Genomic DNA, 14389 nt, shown 5'->3' with positions numbered 1-14389 from the left:
AGGAGGTGCTACGCAGACTGGACCGGGTAGGGCTGCGACTGAAAAAGGCGAAGTGCGTCTTCTTAGCTTCAGAACTCCTGGGGAGGAGGGTAGCAGCAGACGGGAATGGACCTACTGTGTCCAAAACGGAAGCGATCCAGAGAGCACCCAGAACCCATAACACGACGGAGCTGCGTTCGTTCCTGGGGCTCCTGAACTATTTTGGCAACTTTCTTCCCAAATTGAGCACGCTGTTAGAGCCGTTACACGTGCTCCTACGCAAAGGTTGCAATTGGGTCTGGGGGGACAGCCAGGAAAGGGCTTTTGATAGAGCACGCAATTTGTTACGCTCCAACAAACTGTTAACGTTATATGACCCGTGTAAGAAACTAGTTTTAATGTGTGATGCGTCACACATCACACATCACACATCACAATGTGCGATGGGTCGTGTGTGTGTTGCAGCATGTGAATACCAATGGTCAGTTACAGCTGGTAGCTTATGCCTCCAGAAGTCTGTCCTGGGCAGAAAGGGGCTACTGGATGGTAGAAAAGGAAGCGCTAGCATGTGTATATGCAGTAAAAAAATATGCACCAGTACCTGTTTGGCAGGAAATTTAAGCTGGAGACAGATCACAAACCCCTAACGTCCCTTTTGGCCGACAACAAGGCCATAAATGCGAATGCATCGGCCCGCATCCAGAAGTGGGCACTTACGTTGGCTGCCTTTGACTACACAATTCGGCACAGACCGGGCACTGAAAACTGTGCCGATGCACTCAGCAGGCTCCCACTAGCCACCACTGAGGGGGCAACTGAGCATGATGCTGAGATGGTCATGGCTGTTGAAGCTTTCGAAAGCGAAGGCTCACCTGTGACAGCCCGTCAGATTAAAGTTTCGACAAATAAAGACCCGCTACTGTCTTTAGTTAAGAAATGTGTCCTGAATGAGGACTGGGCAGCCACGTATGGGGCATGCCCTGAGGAATTTAAACCGTTTCATAGACGTAAGGATGAACTCTTGATTCAGGCCGATTGCCTACCGTGGGGAAACCGAGTAGTCATGCCCCAGAAGTTTATCAGAGAACTTCACAATGAGCACCCGGGCATTGTCATGATGAAGGCAATTGCCAGGTCACACGTTTGGTGGCCAGGGATAGATGCAGACCTGGAACTTTGTGTTCGCAGGTGGAAAGCATGTGCTCAGCTGGGCAACGCACCGAGGGAAGCCCCCCCTTTGCCCCTGGTCCTGGTCTGCCAAGCCATGGTCAAGCATCCATGTGGACTACGCAGGTCCTTTCATGGGAAAAATGTTTTTGGTTGTAGTAGACGTCTACTCCAAATGGATTGAGTGTGCCATTTTAAATTCAAGTACATCCTCTGCTACGGTAGAAAGTCTACAGGCAATGTTCGCCGCCCATGGTCTACCGGACGTCTTGGTCAGCGACAATGGCCCGTGCTTCAAAAGCACCGAATTCCAGGACTTCATGGCAGGAAATAGTATCAACTATGTCAGAACGGCACCATTCAAGCTGGCCTCAAACGGCCAGGCAGAACGAGCAGTGCAGATAATCAAACAGGGGATGCTCAGAATCCAAGGGGGTTCCCTACAAAGCCGCTTATCATGCCTCCTGTTGGCCAGTAGATCCCGACCACACTCGCTCACAGGGGTTCCACCCGCAGAGCTGCTAATGGAAAGGACGCTCCAAACCAGGTTATCCCTTATGCACCTCTTACTATGAAAGAAATTGTTGAGAGCAGGCGTCAGTCACAATGTGACTACCATGACAGAAATGCGAGGGCGCAATGTATTGATGTCAATGATCCTGTTTTTGTCCTTAATTACGCTGCAGGGCCCAAATGGCTTGCAGGCACTGTGATTGCCAAAGAGGGGAATTGGGTTTTGGTAGTTAAACTTACCAATGGACAAATCTGCCGCAAACACGTGGATCAAACTAAAAGGAGGTTCAGCAACCCCATAAAAGAAGCAGAGGAAGAACACATTGTAGAGTTTACTCCACCACAGGTGACCGAACACCGGAACCAAGTGGAGGACCGGACCCAAGTGGAGGAGAACCCAGTCACTGTGGGTAGTCCGGACAGGCCTGAGGCACCGCAAACAGCAGACACTCAGGCCAACACCCAACAACCGGAGCCCCAGCTCAGGCGTAAACCACCAGAGAGACTTAACCTGTGATCCCAATAAGACTTTGGGGGGGGAGGTGATGTCATGTATTTAACTGTCATTGTAACCCATGTATAAGCTGCCCTAAGTTTTACACCTTGAGAACACTGACCACAGGGGGCGAACTTGTGGGAGACACTCCTAACCTGGACTTCCCGGTATAAAAGGGGAAGCTCCACCTACCGTCTGTCTCTTGAGGTCTTGGTAATAAAGGTAACTGGTCACAGAGTGATCTTCTCTCAAGTATGGGCCTTGTGTGCATTTATACTGTATAGTAAGGACACATTACCACCATTGGTTGCTGTGCATTCAGCTGCCTGGGCGCTAAGCTCTGGAATTCCCTCTCTAAGACTCTCCGGCTCGCCACCTCTCTCTCCTCCTTTAAGATGCTTCTTAAACTCCACCTCTTTGACCAAGCTTTGGGTCACCTGTGCTAATATCTCCTTATGTGGCTTGGTGTTAAATTTTGTTTTTGAAGAACCTTGGGACATTTTACTATGTTAAAGGCATTATATAATTGCAAGTTATTGTTGTGTGGGTTCGAATTAAATGCATCATCACCTTGGTAGGAAATCCCTTTGTCCGTTATTTCAACGCGAGAGAAATTTTGTACAAATTCATTTGTTGCTTATGTTGCACAGCTCGATTGCAACCCAGTTGTGTGTGTTTCGATGTAAATCTTGGCAAAAATGGCAGAGTCAACTTGCAATACCTTCATTGCATTTAACAATAAAAGTTGAAAAGGAACGGTTCTGCTCACTGGGAACCCAAAACAATATAATTTTACACGAGCAATAGCATGGGACTTGCTAAAGGTTTGTTTAAATCAGATAGAAATTTGGTTAATTCTGTAGCTATCTATGGATTTTGCCGAACACATTCATGCGGTTCCCTAATTTCACAACTGTAATGTACACAACCATAACCAATAAGTTACATTGAAATGATTTTGTGAACAGCACAGCATTTAGAGGAGAGGGTGAAAGATGTTCTGTTTGATCTGTTAAATAAATTGCTCACAAATTTCACATGAAGAGACTGCCTGTAGGAGTGGGAAATAAATCAATCCTCTATTAAAATATTTGTAGATCTATTATACATTCAGGAGAGGGCTGCAGCCAGATCTGGTAAGCTGTTCTTTCTCATTCATTGCCGGGATATGGTAGGTTTCAAAGGAGCGTCTTAAAGGAGGAGAGGTAGCGAGGTGGAGGGCTTCAGGGAGTGAATTCCAGAGCTTATGGCCTCGGCAGCTGAAGGCACGGCCACCAATAGTGAAGTGAAGGAAATCGGGGATGGGCAGGAGGCCAGAATTGGAGGAGCGCGGAGATCTGGGAGGGTTGTAGAGCAGGAGGAGGTTACAGAGATCGGGCTCAATTTTCCCCAAAGCTTCTTTTTGGCATACTTGAAGAGTTATGACCATTATTTGGGGGCCCAAGTACACCAAAAATTATTTCTAAGTTTCCCCGTTTGATTGTATGCAACTGTATAGGGTATTGGTGAGGCCGCACCTGGAGTACTGCGTGCAGTTTTGGTTACCTTACTTAAGGAAGGATATACTAGCTTTGGAAGGGGTACAGAGACGATTCACTAGGCTGATTCCAGAAATGAGGGGGTTACCTTATGATGATAGATTGAGTTCAGAAGGATGAGGGGTGATCTTATAGAAACATTTAAAATCATGAAAGGGATAGACAAGATAGAGGCAGAGAGGTTGTTTCCATTGGTGGGGGAGACTAGAACTAGGGGGCACAGCCTCAAAATAAGGAGGAGCCAATTTAAAACCGAGTTGAGAAAGAATTTCTTCTCCCAGAGGGTTGTGAATCTGTGGAATTCTCTGCCCAAGGAAGCAGTTGAGGCTAGCTCATTGAATGTTTTCAAGTCAAAGATAGATAGATTTTTAACCAATAAGTGAATTAAGGGTTATGGGGAGCGGGCGGGTAAGTGGAGCTGAGTCCACGGCCAGATCAGCCATGATCTTATTGAATGGCGGAGCAGGCTCGAGGGGCTAGATGGCCTACTCCTGTTCCTAATTCTTATGTTCTTATGTTCTTATTTCTTCATTTTGGCGCAGCCCAACCTGTCCTGTAGTTTGGGGGTGGAGCCTTGATCTATGCCAAAAAGATTGGGTTGCCACGGTAACTAGGGACACAATGCGGGCTGAGGCTGCAAAGTAAAACATACAGCCAGCTCACAACACATTAAAACACATTGTAGGAACTTAAAAACACATTAAAATACATTACAGCAACTTACCTCCAATTATTAAAGTGTCCTCCCCTCACGCTGCCAGTGCCGATCCCCACCCCTATCTCAGGCTGAAGGGCCTCCCGGTCCGCTCCCCATCCCCTAACCCTAGCTGAATGGCCTCCTGGTCCGCTCGGCCGCCCCTAGCCCTAGCCGAGTGGCCTCCCAGGCCGCTTCCCCTGCCCCTAGCCCTGGCCGAGTGGCCTCCCGGTCCGCTTCCCTGCCCCATCCAAGGCCGAATGGCCTCCTGGTCTGCTATGCGCCCCTATCCAAGGCCAAATGGCCTCCTCCCTCCCGGTCCCCGCACCTAACTACACCCGAAAGGCTTCCCCCCGTCTCTCCACCTCTCTCTTACTTCTCCTGCTGCTGTTGTCCGGGCATCTGCTGCACTTACCTGCGATGATTTCCTTAACTCTCCAGAAGGTTTTTCTGCAGAGGCTACATATGCTTGGCTAAGAAGAACTGGAGTAACTCTCAGCTGGCCAAACTTCCCTAAATGGCCAAAATTAGTGCGAGTGGCAGGTTATGCCTCCTTTGGCTGAAAAAAAATGTATCTATGAGTTACGCTGGTGTAAATTGATTGGGGAAACTGTTTTTTTTAAACTTAGGCCAAAAAAAGCAGCCTGCTCCAAAAAAACGGCACAAATCACTGGGGAAAATTGAGCCCATAGGGAGGGAACCAGTGTGGGTCAGAGATGATGGGTGAACAGCATTTGGTGCGAGTTAGGATATGGTAATGAGCTCTGGTCTGTACATGTCTTTATTAGGCATTGGTAAAGTAAGGTCCGCTTGGGTTATAGTCAAGAGCAATAGTATTAAAGCAATTTCACATGCAGTCCAGGAAGTTCTCCTGCAATGTGATGCACAAGGTACTCTACAAAAGCTGTAAGAAACATTGCAGACAAGTTTGCAGTAATTGGATATAAAGAAAAATGAGCAATAGAATTAAACACTCCATCACTGGAGATTGATTTAACATTTAAGCATAAACATTATTTCAGCTTTCCTAACAAATCTTCTGAAGGAGCTACATGTAATCAAAAGGTTGTCAGTAATGTGTGCATATAAATCACAGAATAAAAATGTTTTTAAAATGCTGTGGCGCTATTGTTACAAAAAGGTAGCAATCAACAGACAAGTATTGCTGCAGAAAACTGCCTGCCGTGAACTGGCTAAGACTACAGCCCCATTATCAGAGGACTGATTGTCAAACACTTTTATCAATTCAACCTCCTGAGACCATCATCATTGAAGGTAGATTGTGGGAATGAGTTTGCTTTGTTCTGTAAAATGCTCCAGTTATTTATTCAAACTTATTTGTTCTCTTCAAGCGAGAATATCAAGCTTTCAGCTGGATCTATTTTCAGGTGAATTGATTACAATCTGCTTAGCGCATAAAATACATTCGTTATTAAACTAAAGTTTAAAAAAGGTTCTGTGAAAATCCATTGGATGCATTTCCAATGACACCGCTAAAAATATTATTAATTCATTTTAAACGCATCAACTAAAATCCAATAACAATAATTCATTGGCTTATGCTTGCTGTCTTCATGGTGGGTAGTGGATATTAAAGCTCTCTGTCTCTCTCGTGTCTTTGGTGTTGTTTAGGGGAACCTCCCTCCCGACTACAGGATAAGTTTGATAGACATCGGGCTCGTGATTGAAAACCTGATGGGAGGAGCATATCGCTGCAATTACACACGCAAAAGATTCCGAACACTCTACCATAACCTGTTTGGTCCAAAAAGGGTGAGTAATTTACAAAATAATAAGGAACCATATGTGGCGACAAGGAGATAGTGACATTATTTTTAATTTTTTTTATTCATTCACGGGATGTGGGCGTTGCTGGAAAGGCCGGCATTTATTGCCCATCCCTGGTTGAACTGCTGCAGTCCGTGTAGTGGAGGTACTCCCACAGTGTTGTTAGGGAGGGAGTTCCAGGATTTTGACCCAGCGACTATGAAGGAACGGCCGATATATTTCCAAGTCAGGTTGGTGTGTAACTTGGAGGGGAACTTACAGGGGATGGTGTTCCCATGCACCTGCTGCCCTTGTCCTTCTAGGTGGTAGAGGTCGCGGGTTTGGGAGGTGCTGTCGAAGAAGCCATGGCGAGTTGTTGCAGTGCATCTTGTAGATGGTACACACTGCAGCCACAGTGCGCTGGTGATGGAAGGAGTGAATGGTTGAGGTGATGGATGGAGTGCTGATCAAGTGGGCTGCTTTGTCCTGGATGGCGTCCCGGATATGTGGACTCCTCTTTGCATCTCTGATCGTTGATCATTCAGGTTCTTGCTGTAAGCTCTGGCCCTCACATTGCTGGATTTCCAGCTCTCATATCACACTCGCCGGTTGTAGATGGCAGCTCCTTGTTCTATTTGCACTGACGTCAATATTCTTTCACTCACAAGATTGGAACATAAGAACAGGAGAAGGCCATTCAGCCCCTCGAGCCTGTTCCACCATTCAATTAGATCATGGCTGATCTGTATCTTAACTCCATCTTCCTGCCTTGGTTCCGTAACCCTTAATACCTTTGCCAAACAAAAATCTATTCATCTCAGTATTGAAATTTTCAAATGACCCCCAGCCTCAATAGCTTTTTGGGGGAGAGAGTACCAAATTTCCACTATCCTTTGTGTAAAGAAATGCTTCCTTACATCACCTCTGAAAGGCCAAGCTCTAATTTTAAGGTTAGGCCCCCTTGTTCTGGACCTTCCCACAAGAGAAAATGGCCCAGAAATCCCGGTTTCTTCTTCCCAAGGGCGTTCGACTAAAAATAGGAGAAAAGATGCATACTTACCTTTTGGTCGAATGCCCGCCAGAGATCTGGGACTCGCGGCTTCGTCTTGCGCAACGGAGTGGGTTCACATTGAGACGTCCGCAAGAGTCACGTGGACCTGGACACCCAATCACGGTAAAGTATTTGTTTCAATCATAGTAATAGGAGTTTTGTAATTCCGAAACTCCTATTACTATGAATGAGAAACACCCCCAAACACCCAAACACTACATAAAACATTTAAAAAAACACATCACATAAATGCACTATCGAAATTAAAGTTGATAGAAATGTTTTATAAAGACAAAAAAATTTGCCGATTTTTAAAAAAAAGTTTTAATTATGTTTTAAAATAAAATTACCTGAGTGGGCAGGGTTTTAACATAAATATGTTGTTTAAATTTTATTTTAATCATGTTTTTGCTATGTTTTTAAACTCTTACACCTGTAAAAGTAGGCTATGCGCCTGCTTTGATAAGGCGCAAGAGTTTTGAAGACATTTACCGGGCAAGATATGCGTAAATCCCGCCAATATTTTATCTCTATCTACCCTATCAAATCTTTTAATCATATTAATTAGATCACACCTTAATCTTTTATACTCAAGGGAATACAGGCCAAGTCTATGCAACCTGCCCTCGTAATTTAACCTTTTATCCCCGGTATCATTCTGGTGAATCTGAACTTTACCCCCTCCAAGGTCAATATATCCTTCCTGAGGTGCGGTGCCCAGAACTGAATACAGTACTCCAGATGAGGTCTAACCAGAGCTCTGTACAGCGTAACATGGCTTCCACCCCTTTGTATTCCAACCCTCTTGAGATAAAGGCCAACATTCCATTAGCCTTTTTAATTACTTTTTGTACTTGTCCACTAGCAGTTAGTGATTTCGGTAATTGGGCCCCTAAATCTCTGTTAACTGGAAAAGATGGGAGATAAGAGCTTAAAAATAACAAAAAATAAAGTTTGAAATAGTTGATTTACAGAAAAATAGACTTATGTGTAATAATCATTGCACATGAATCCATTTTTCTTTTAATGAACCTAATTCAGGATTATCTTCTCAACAAAAGAATGTTGACTCCAGTTAAAGCAAGGCAAGAAGTTACCAACCATGCCCGCCATTATTTATTTTACGATAACTTCCCTCTTTCCCTGTAATACTTCCTAGCAAAGAGGTTGGAAGGACAATTTGCTACCTGGCCTTGCCAGTTATCTTAAAAAGCCACGAGGTGGTACGCAACAACCATAGGTGTTGACCTTTCCGATGGTCCACCCCTCCCTTCCGATGGTCCACCCCTCCCTTCCGATGGTCCACCCCTCCCTTCCAATGGTCCACTCCTCCCTTCCGACGGTGCACCTCACCTTCCGATGGTCCACCTCACCTTCTGATGGTCCACCCCTCCCTTCCGATGGTCCACTCCTCCCTTCCGATAGTCCACCTCACCTTCCGATGGTCCACCTCACCTTCTGATGGTCCACCCCTCCCTTCCGATAGTCCACCTCACCTTCCGATAGTCCACCTCACCTTCCGATGGTCCACTCCTCCCTTCCGATGGTCCACCTCATCTTCCAATGGTCCACTCCTCCCTTCCGATAGTCCACCTCACCTTCCGATGGTCCACTCCTCCCTTCCGATGGTCCACCTCACCTTCTAATGGTCCACCCCTCCCTTCCGATGGTCCACTCCTCCCTTCTGATAGTCCACCTCACCTTCCGATGGTCCACCTCACCTTCCGATAGTCCACCTCATCTTCCGATGGTCCACTCTTCCCTTCCGATGGTCCACCTCACCTTCCGATGGTCCACCTCACCTTCCGATGGTCCACCTCACCTTCCGATGGTCCACCTCATCTTCCGATGGTGCACTCCTCCCTTCCGATGGTCCACCTCACCTTCCGATGGTCGACCTCACCTTCCGATAGTCCACCTCATCTTCCGATGGTCCACTCCTCCCTTCCGATGGTCCACCTCACCTTCCGATGGTCCACCTCACCATTCCAGATTGCTTGTCCAACATCCAGTTCTGGATGAGCAGAAATTTTCTCCAATTGGATATTGGGAAGACCGAAGCCATTGTTTTCGGTCCCCGCCACAAATTCCGTTCCCTCTTCCCAACTCCTGTCTGATGCTGAACCAGACTGTTCGCAACCTTGGTGTCATATTTGACCCGAAATCAGCTTTTGACCACATATCCGCAACATAACTAAGACCACCTATTTCCACCTCTGTAACATCGCCCATCTCCATCCTTGCCTCAGCTCATCTGCTGCTGAAGCCCTCATCCATGCCTTTGTTACCTCTAGACTTGACTATACCAAATCCTCCCATATTCTACGCTACGTAAACTAGAGGTGATCCAAAACTCTGCTGCCCGTGTCCTAACTCACACCAACTCCTGCTCATCCATCACCCCTGTGCCCACTGACCAAAATTGGCTCCCAGTTAAGCAACACCTCGATTTCAAAATTCAGATCCTTATTTTCAAATCCCACCATGGCCGCGTCCATCGAAATCTCTGTAATCTCATCCAGCCTCACAAACCCCTCCCACCACCCCTCCCCCCCCCCCCCCCCCCCAGCCCCACGAGATATCTGCGTTCCTCTAACTCTGCCCTCTTGAGCATCCCTGATTATAATCGCTCAACCATTGGTGGCCATGCGGTCTGTTGCGTAGGCCCCAAGCTCTGGAACTCCCTGCCTAAACCTCTCCGCCTCTCTACCTCTCTTTCCTCCTTCAAGACGCTCCTTAAAATCTATCTCTTTGACCAAGCTTTTGGTCACCTGTGCTAATTTCTATTTATGCGGCTCAGTGTAAAATTTTTTAACTCATAACAGTCCTGTGGAGCGCTTTGGGACATTTCACTACTTTAAAGGTGCTATATAAATACAAGTTGTTGTTGTTCCCATTGTCCCACCTTCCCATTGTCCCACCTTCCCATTGTCCCTCCTTCCCATTGTCCCACCTTCCCATTGCCCCTCTCTCATCCGATTGTCCCATTCCCATCCGATTGTCCCGTTCCCATCCGATTGTCCCGATCCCATCCGATTGTCCACCTCACCCTTCCAGACAAGCATTTTATTTCTGCTTGGCAGCTCTCCATGAATGACCCAACTGAGATCAGGAACTTATTGTCCCGGTGAATCTGACAGCAAAACCATGTTCTACAATACAGTGGCACCCAGATTTTACATTTTTTGCATTGCAACCAGCTCAAGAGGAGGGATTCTGATCTGCTTCCATTAAATTTGCATTTGTTTTTAGGAATATTATGGCCTCAACCCCAAAGTGCCTAAAGAACCTTGTAGCTAGCATGACGTTTTAATGAATTAAAATTAAACTTATTAAACTTGCTAATCGCTGACCAACCTAATAGCTAAAGTGCATTTTTTATCCTTTTTTAAAATTTCCATGGTAGAATAGACGGCCATAGCTCAACAATTTGTATTTATATAGTGCCTTTAACATAGTAACATGTCCCTAGTGGCTTCACAGAAGCATTATATAAGAACATTTGACACTGAGCCACACAGGAGATATTAGGACAATGAGCGTCTTAAAGGAGGAACGAGAGGTGGAGAGTCTGAGAGGTTGAGGGAGGGAATTTCAGAGCTCAGAGCCTAGGCAGCTGAAGTCACGACTGCCAAATAGTGGAGGGATTAAATTCGGGGATGCTCAAGAGAGCAGAATTGGAGGGTTATAGGGCTGGGGGAAGTTACAGAGATAAAGAGGGTGTGAGGCCATGGAGGGATTTGAAAGCAAGGATGACAATTTTAAAATTGAGGCATTGTTGGACCGGGAGCCAATGTAGGTCTGGTTCAATAGAGCCTGAATTTGAATTCAGTCCAGAATGATGGGAGCAAAATCTCTTGTCTAAAGACCCCATATGGAATGAGTTTGGTCAGTCCGACCATAATCCTTGTGTACATTGGCCTACAAATGTGCCGCTAAGTTGGCAGCATCATCCTGAGAGGCCTTGGAGTGAGGTGGGAAATGGAAATCATGTTGGTGCGCTAGGGGAAGCAGTTCTGAGGGTAAGTTTGCTAACCCAGAGTAGAAAAAGATTTCCTTTGAACCAAAGGTGATTGATGCTGACACGTGAAATCACCCTTGGTGGCAGAGGCTGAGGGAGAAAAGGAGTGAGCATATCTCGGTGAGAAACTCAGGGGTGGGGACAATAGAGACCGAGGATTTCAACGGTATGGCAAGGGTTGTGAGCCATCGCTATGGCTCATCACTGATGTGGTGGTATTGAAATGATGTTCTTCAATGATCACATGTACTCATTTAATATGCAATCCCAGCACTGGCACTGAATCCTTGATCAGCATTGTCTAAGCATGCAGTGACACTAACCATCCACTGGGTGGCACTGCAAAATAATTGTTTTATATACAGCTGTCTCGGCCGAGAGAATCTTCTCCTTTCGTATGGTAGTAGCAAAGCAAATCAAATGGCTGAGAGAATAAACCCTCCAAATATCAGGAAAAAGAGGCAAGATTCTGCTACTACACTGCAACCCAAGCCTTTTGCTCCTTTATTCTTTAAGATGCCATTGGCCGATGACCAAAACACACCATCCCCTTTGACACCCTCCTGCTCCTCCACCTTCTCCCACCCCTCTCCCGCTCTCCTCCATCTATCCCTCCCCTCCCCTCCCTCTCCTTCTCTCTCTTCTTCTCCCCTCCCTCCCGTCCCTCTCCCATCCCTTCCCGCCCCTCTCCTTCCCCTCCCTCTCTTGCTCCCCCTCACCCTCCCTCTCCCTCCCCTTCCCACCCCCTCCCTCTATCTCTCCCGTCCCCTCATCCCTCCCTCGTCCAATCCCATTCCCTTAGCCTCCCTTCCACTCCCTCCCTCTCCCTCTCCCCATCCCCTCCCCTACCCCTTCCCTACCACTCCCTAGCCCCTTTCCCTCTTCCCCCACTTAGGCCCAATTATCCTGCCCTCTTTCCTCACTTGACCTGAATACTGTGCTTGTCCTTGATGTCCGGTGGGGAGCACTGTTAGTATATATCATAAGATGAAAGGGATGTTACAAAGCTGTAACAGAACCGAAGGAGACCCGATCTCCTAGTAATCATGACAGTGCAATTCAGGAAGTTTCCAAGAGGTTTTTGTTTTGGCGAGTGGTGTCCCAAGATTAGGTTATAGGCCTCCATACACTTACAGACATCTTCTATCTTAGGTTAGATACAACTATGTCCTAGGTTATGCACTGTGAGTCCTCAGTCTGCAAGTTGTGTTTGTTTGAGATCATTTCATGTTAGCATCCTGCGCAGGTGCTTATTCTATCAGTCCACAAGCATCCATCCATTATTCTCCGCAAGACACTAATTGCATTATCCATTATTCTGTGTCTAACCATCTAAAGCTTTGTAGAGGACCATGAATACGTCTAGAAATCAGCTAATCACCAGAATACTGAGATGATTCTGTCCTCAGTTTCCTGCATCTGATTTATATAATCTTCTTCAGTAGGTGCTGGTGACTAACTAATGCACGGGTGGTCCTATAATGCCAGTCCTGCATTGATGTCACTGACGACAAATTCCAAGCATTGCGATGGATGGTTTTACCAATTCCACAATGTGCTTTGAAGGGGGATTCATAATAACTATTTCAATCTATTATATATTAAATTCAGTACATGGGACACTCGTCTCATCAAAAAGCTTCATGGGAACTGTGGCTCTGTGGGCAAACCTGCTATACTGCCTGTAGTACCTGTTACACCTGCAGGTGGCACTGTGATGGCAGTTTTCAATGTTCACCTTGCCAGTCACAGATATATCTGATCCCCTGGTCTGGCAGACAGTAGGTGGAATGTAGTAGTGAAATTGTATTGTAACCAAAACACATTAACCATTTAAATGTTTCAGTAACTTATACAGGATTTTATTTTATATATATATATATATTACATGGAAATACATAGACTTGCATAGAATTTTACAGCACAGAAACAGGCCATTTGGCCCAACTGGTCTTTTTATACACCACACGAGCCTCCTCCCACCTACTGCATCTCACCCTATCAGCATAACCTTCTGTTCCTTTCTCTCTCGTATGTTTATCTAGTTTCCCCTCAAATGCATCTGTACTATTTGCCTCAACTACTGTTGTGGTAGCAAGTTCCACATTCTCACCACTCTCTAGTTAAAGAAGTTTCTCCTGAATTCCATATTGGATTTATTAGTGACTATCTTGCACAGAGGAACATTACTGTGTGGGTGAAGACTGGGACGACTTCGTGGAAAGACTCCAGCAGAGTTTCGTCACGAAGGACTGGCTGGGAGCGACAGCGGCTGACAAGTGAAGGGCGCATCTACTGACCAGCTGCGGACCACAGACGTATGCATTGATGGAAGACCTGCTCGCACCCCAAAAGCCAGCGGACAAGTCCTTTGGAGCTCAGCCAGCTGATCAGTGAGCATCTCACGCCGGCGAGTAGCGTACACATGGCCCAGCACCGGTTCTACATACACCGGCGTCGGGAGGGACAATACATCTCGGACTTTGTTGCGGACCTGCGGCGCTTGGCCAGTCTCTGTAAGTTCACAGACGCCTGCAGGGGGGAGCTGTTAAGGGACTTTTTCATTGAGGGCATTAACCATGCCGGGATTTTCAGGAAGCTCATCGAGGCCAAGGACTTGACTTTAGAAGGGGCGGCATTGATAGCTCAGACCTTCATGGCAGGGGAAGAGGAGACCAAGCTAATTTACGCACGCAGCCCTGGTTCCAACGTGGCGATGGACCGGGGAGTTAACATGGTGAACGCGGCTCGGGACCCCGCAGGCAGGCAAGGGCATTTCAAAACCGCCCAGGCAGCAACAGACTCTAGGGTGGGCCCGCAACAGGAACAATGGAAAGGGGATCGGCAATTCACGCCATCACGAGGAACAATGCGTCCCGCGATGGGACCATTAACACCCACCATCAGAGCGCTTAGAAACAACCAAATGGGCAATCAGAGAGGAATGCCTGGTAACAGTCTCTTTGTTAACAACAATCTCAGCTCATGCTGGAGGTGCAGGGGTAGACATACTGTGAAAAGCTGCAGGTTCCAGCAATATACCTGTAGGATTTGTAACGTCAGTGGACACTTGGCCAGGATGTGCAAAAAAGCTGTGGCGAGGCTAATCTGCAAGACAGAGGAACCAGACGAGGGGTCTGCAATGCAGGATGATGCCTGGGAA

At 46.7% G+C, this 14389-nt stretch overlaps 1 protein-coding gene and 1 long non-coding RNA gene across 2 annotated transcripts in view; one reads left to right on the top strand and one right to left on the bottom strand.

Annotated features, from left to right (window-relative positions):
- The window catches only part of trpm3 (transient receptor potential cation channel, subfamily M, member 3), a 223540-nt gene that overhangs the window by 112961 nt on the left and 96190 nt on the right, over positions 1-14389 (top strand). The window contains exons 11-12 of the mRNA XM_070887456.1: positions 5740-5775; positions 6020-6160. Of these exons, the coding sequence (XP_070743557.1) occupies positions 5740-5775; positions 6020-6160 (177 nt within the window). The remainder of the gene's footprint in view (positions 1-5739; positions 5776-6019; positions 6161-14389) is intronic.
- The window catches only part of LOC139268780 (uncharacterized), a 43633-nt gene that overhangs the window by 5590 nt on the left and 23654 nt on the right, over positions 1-14389 (bottom strand). The window lies entirely within an intron of this gene.

Source organism: Pristiophorus japonicus, chromosome 1 (assembly GCF_044704955.1).
Source record: "Pristiophorus japonicus isolate sPriJap1 chromosome 1, sPriJap1.hap1, whole genome shotgun sequence".
Lineage (NCBI taxonomy): Eukaryota > Metazoa > Chordata > Chondrichthyes > Pristiophoridae > Pristiophorus > Pristiophorus japonicus.
This window is presented reverse-complemented; position numbering and strand designations above follow the sequence as displayed.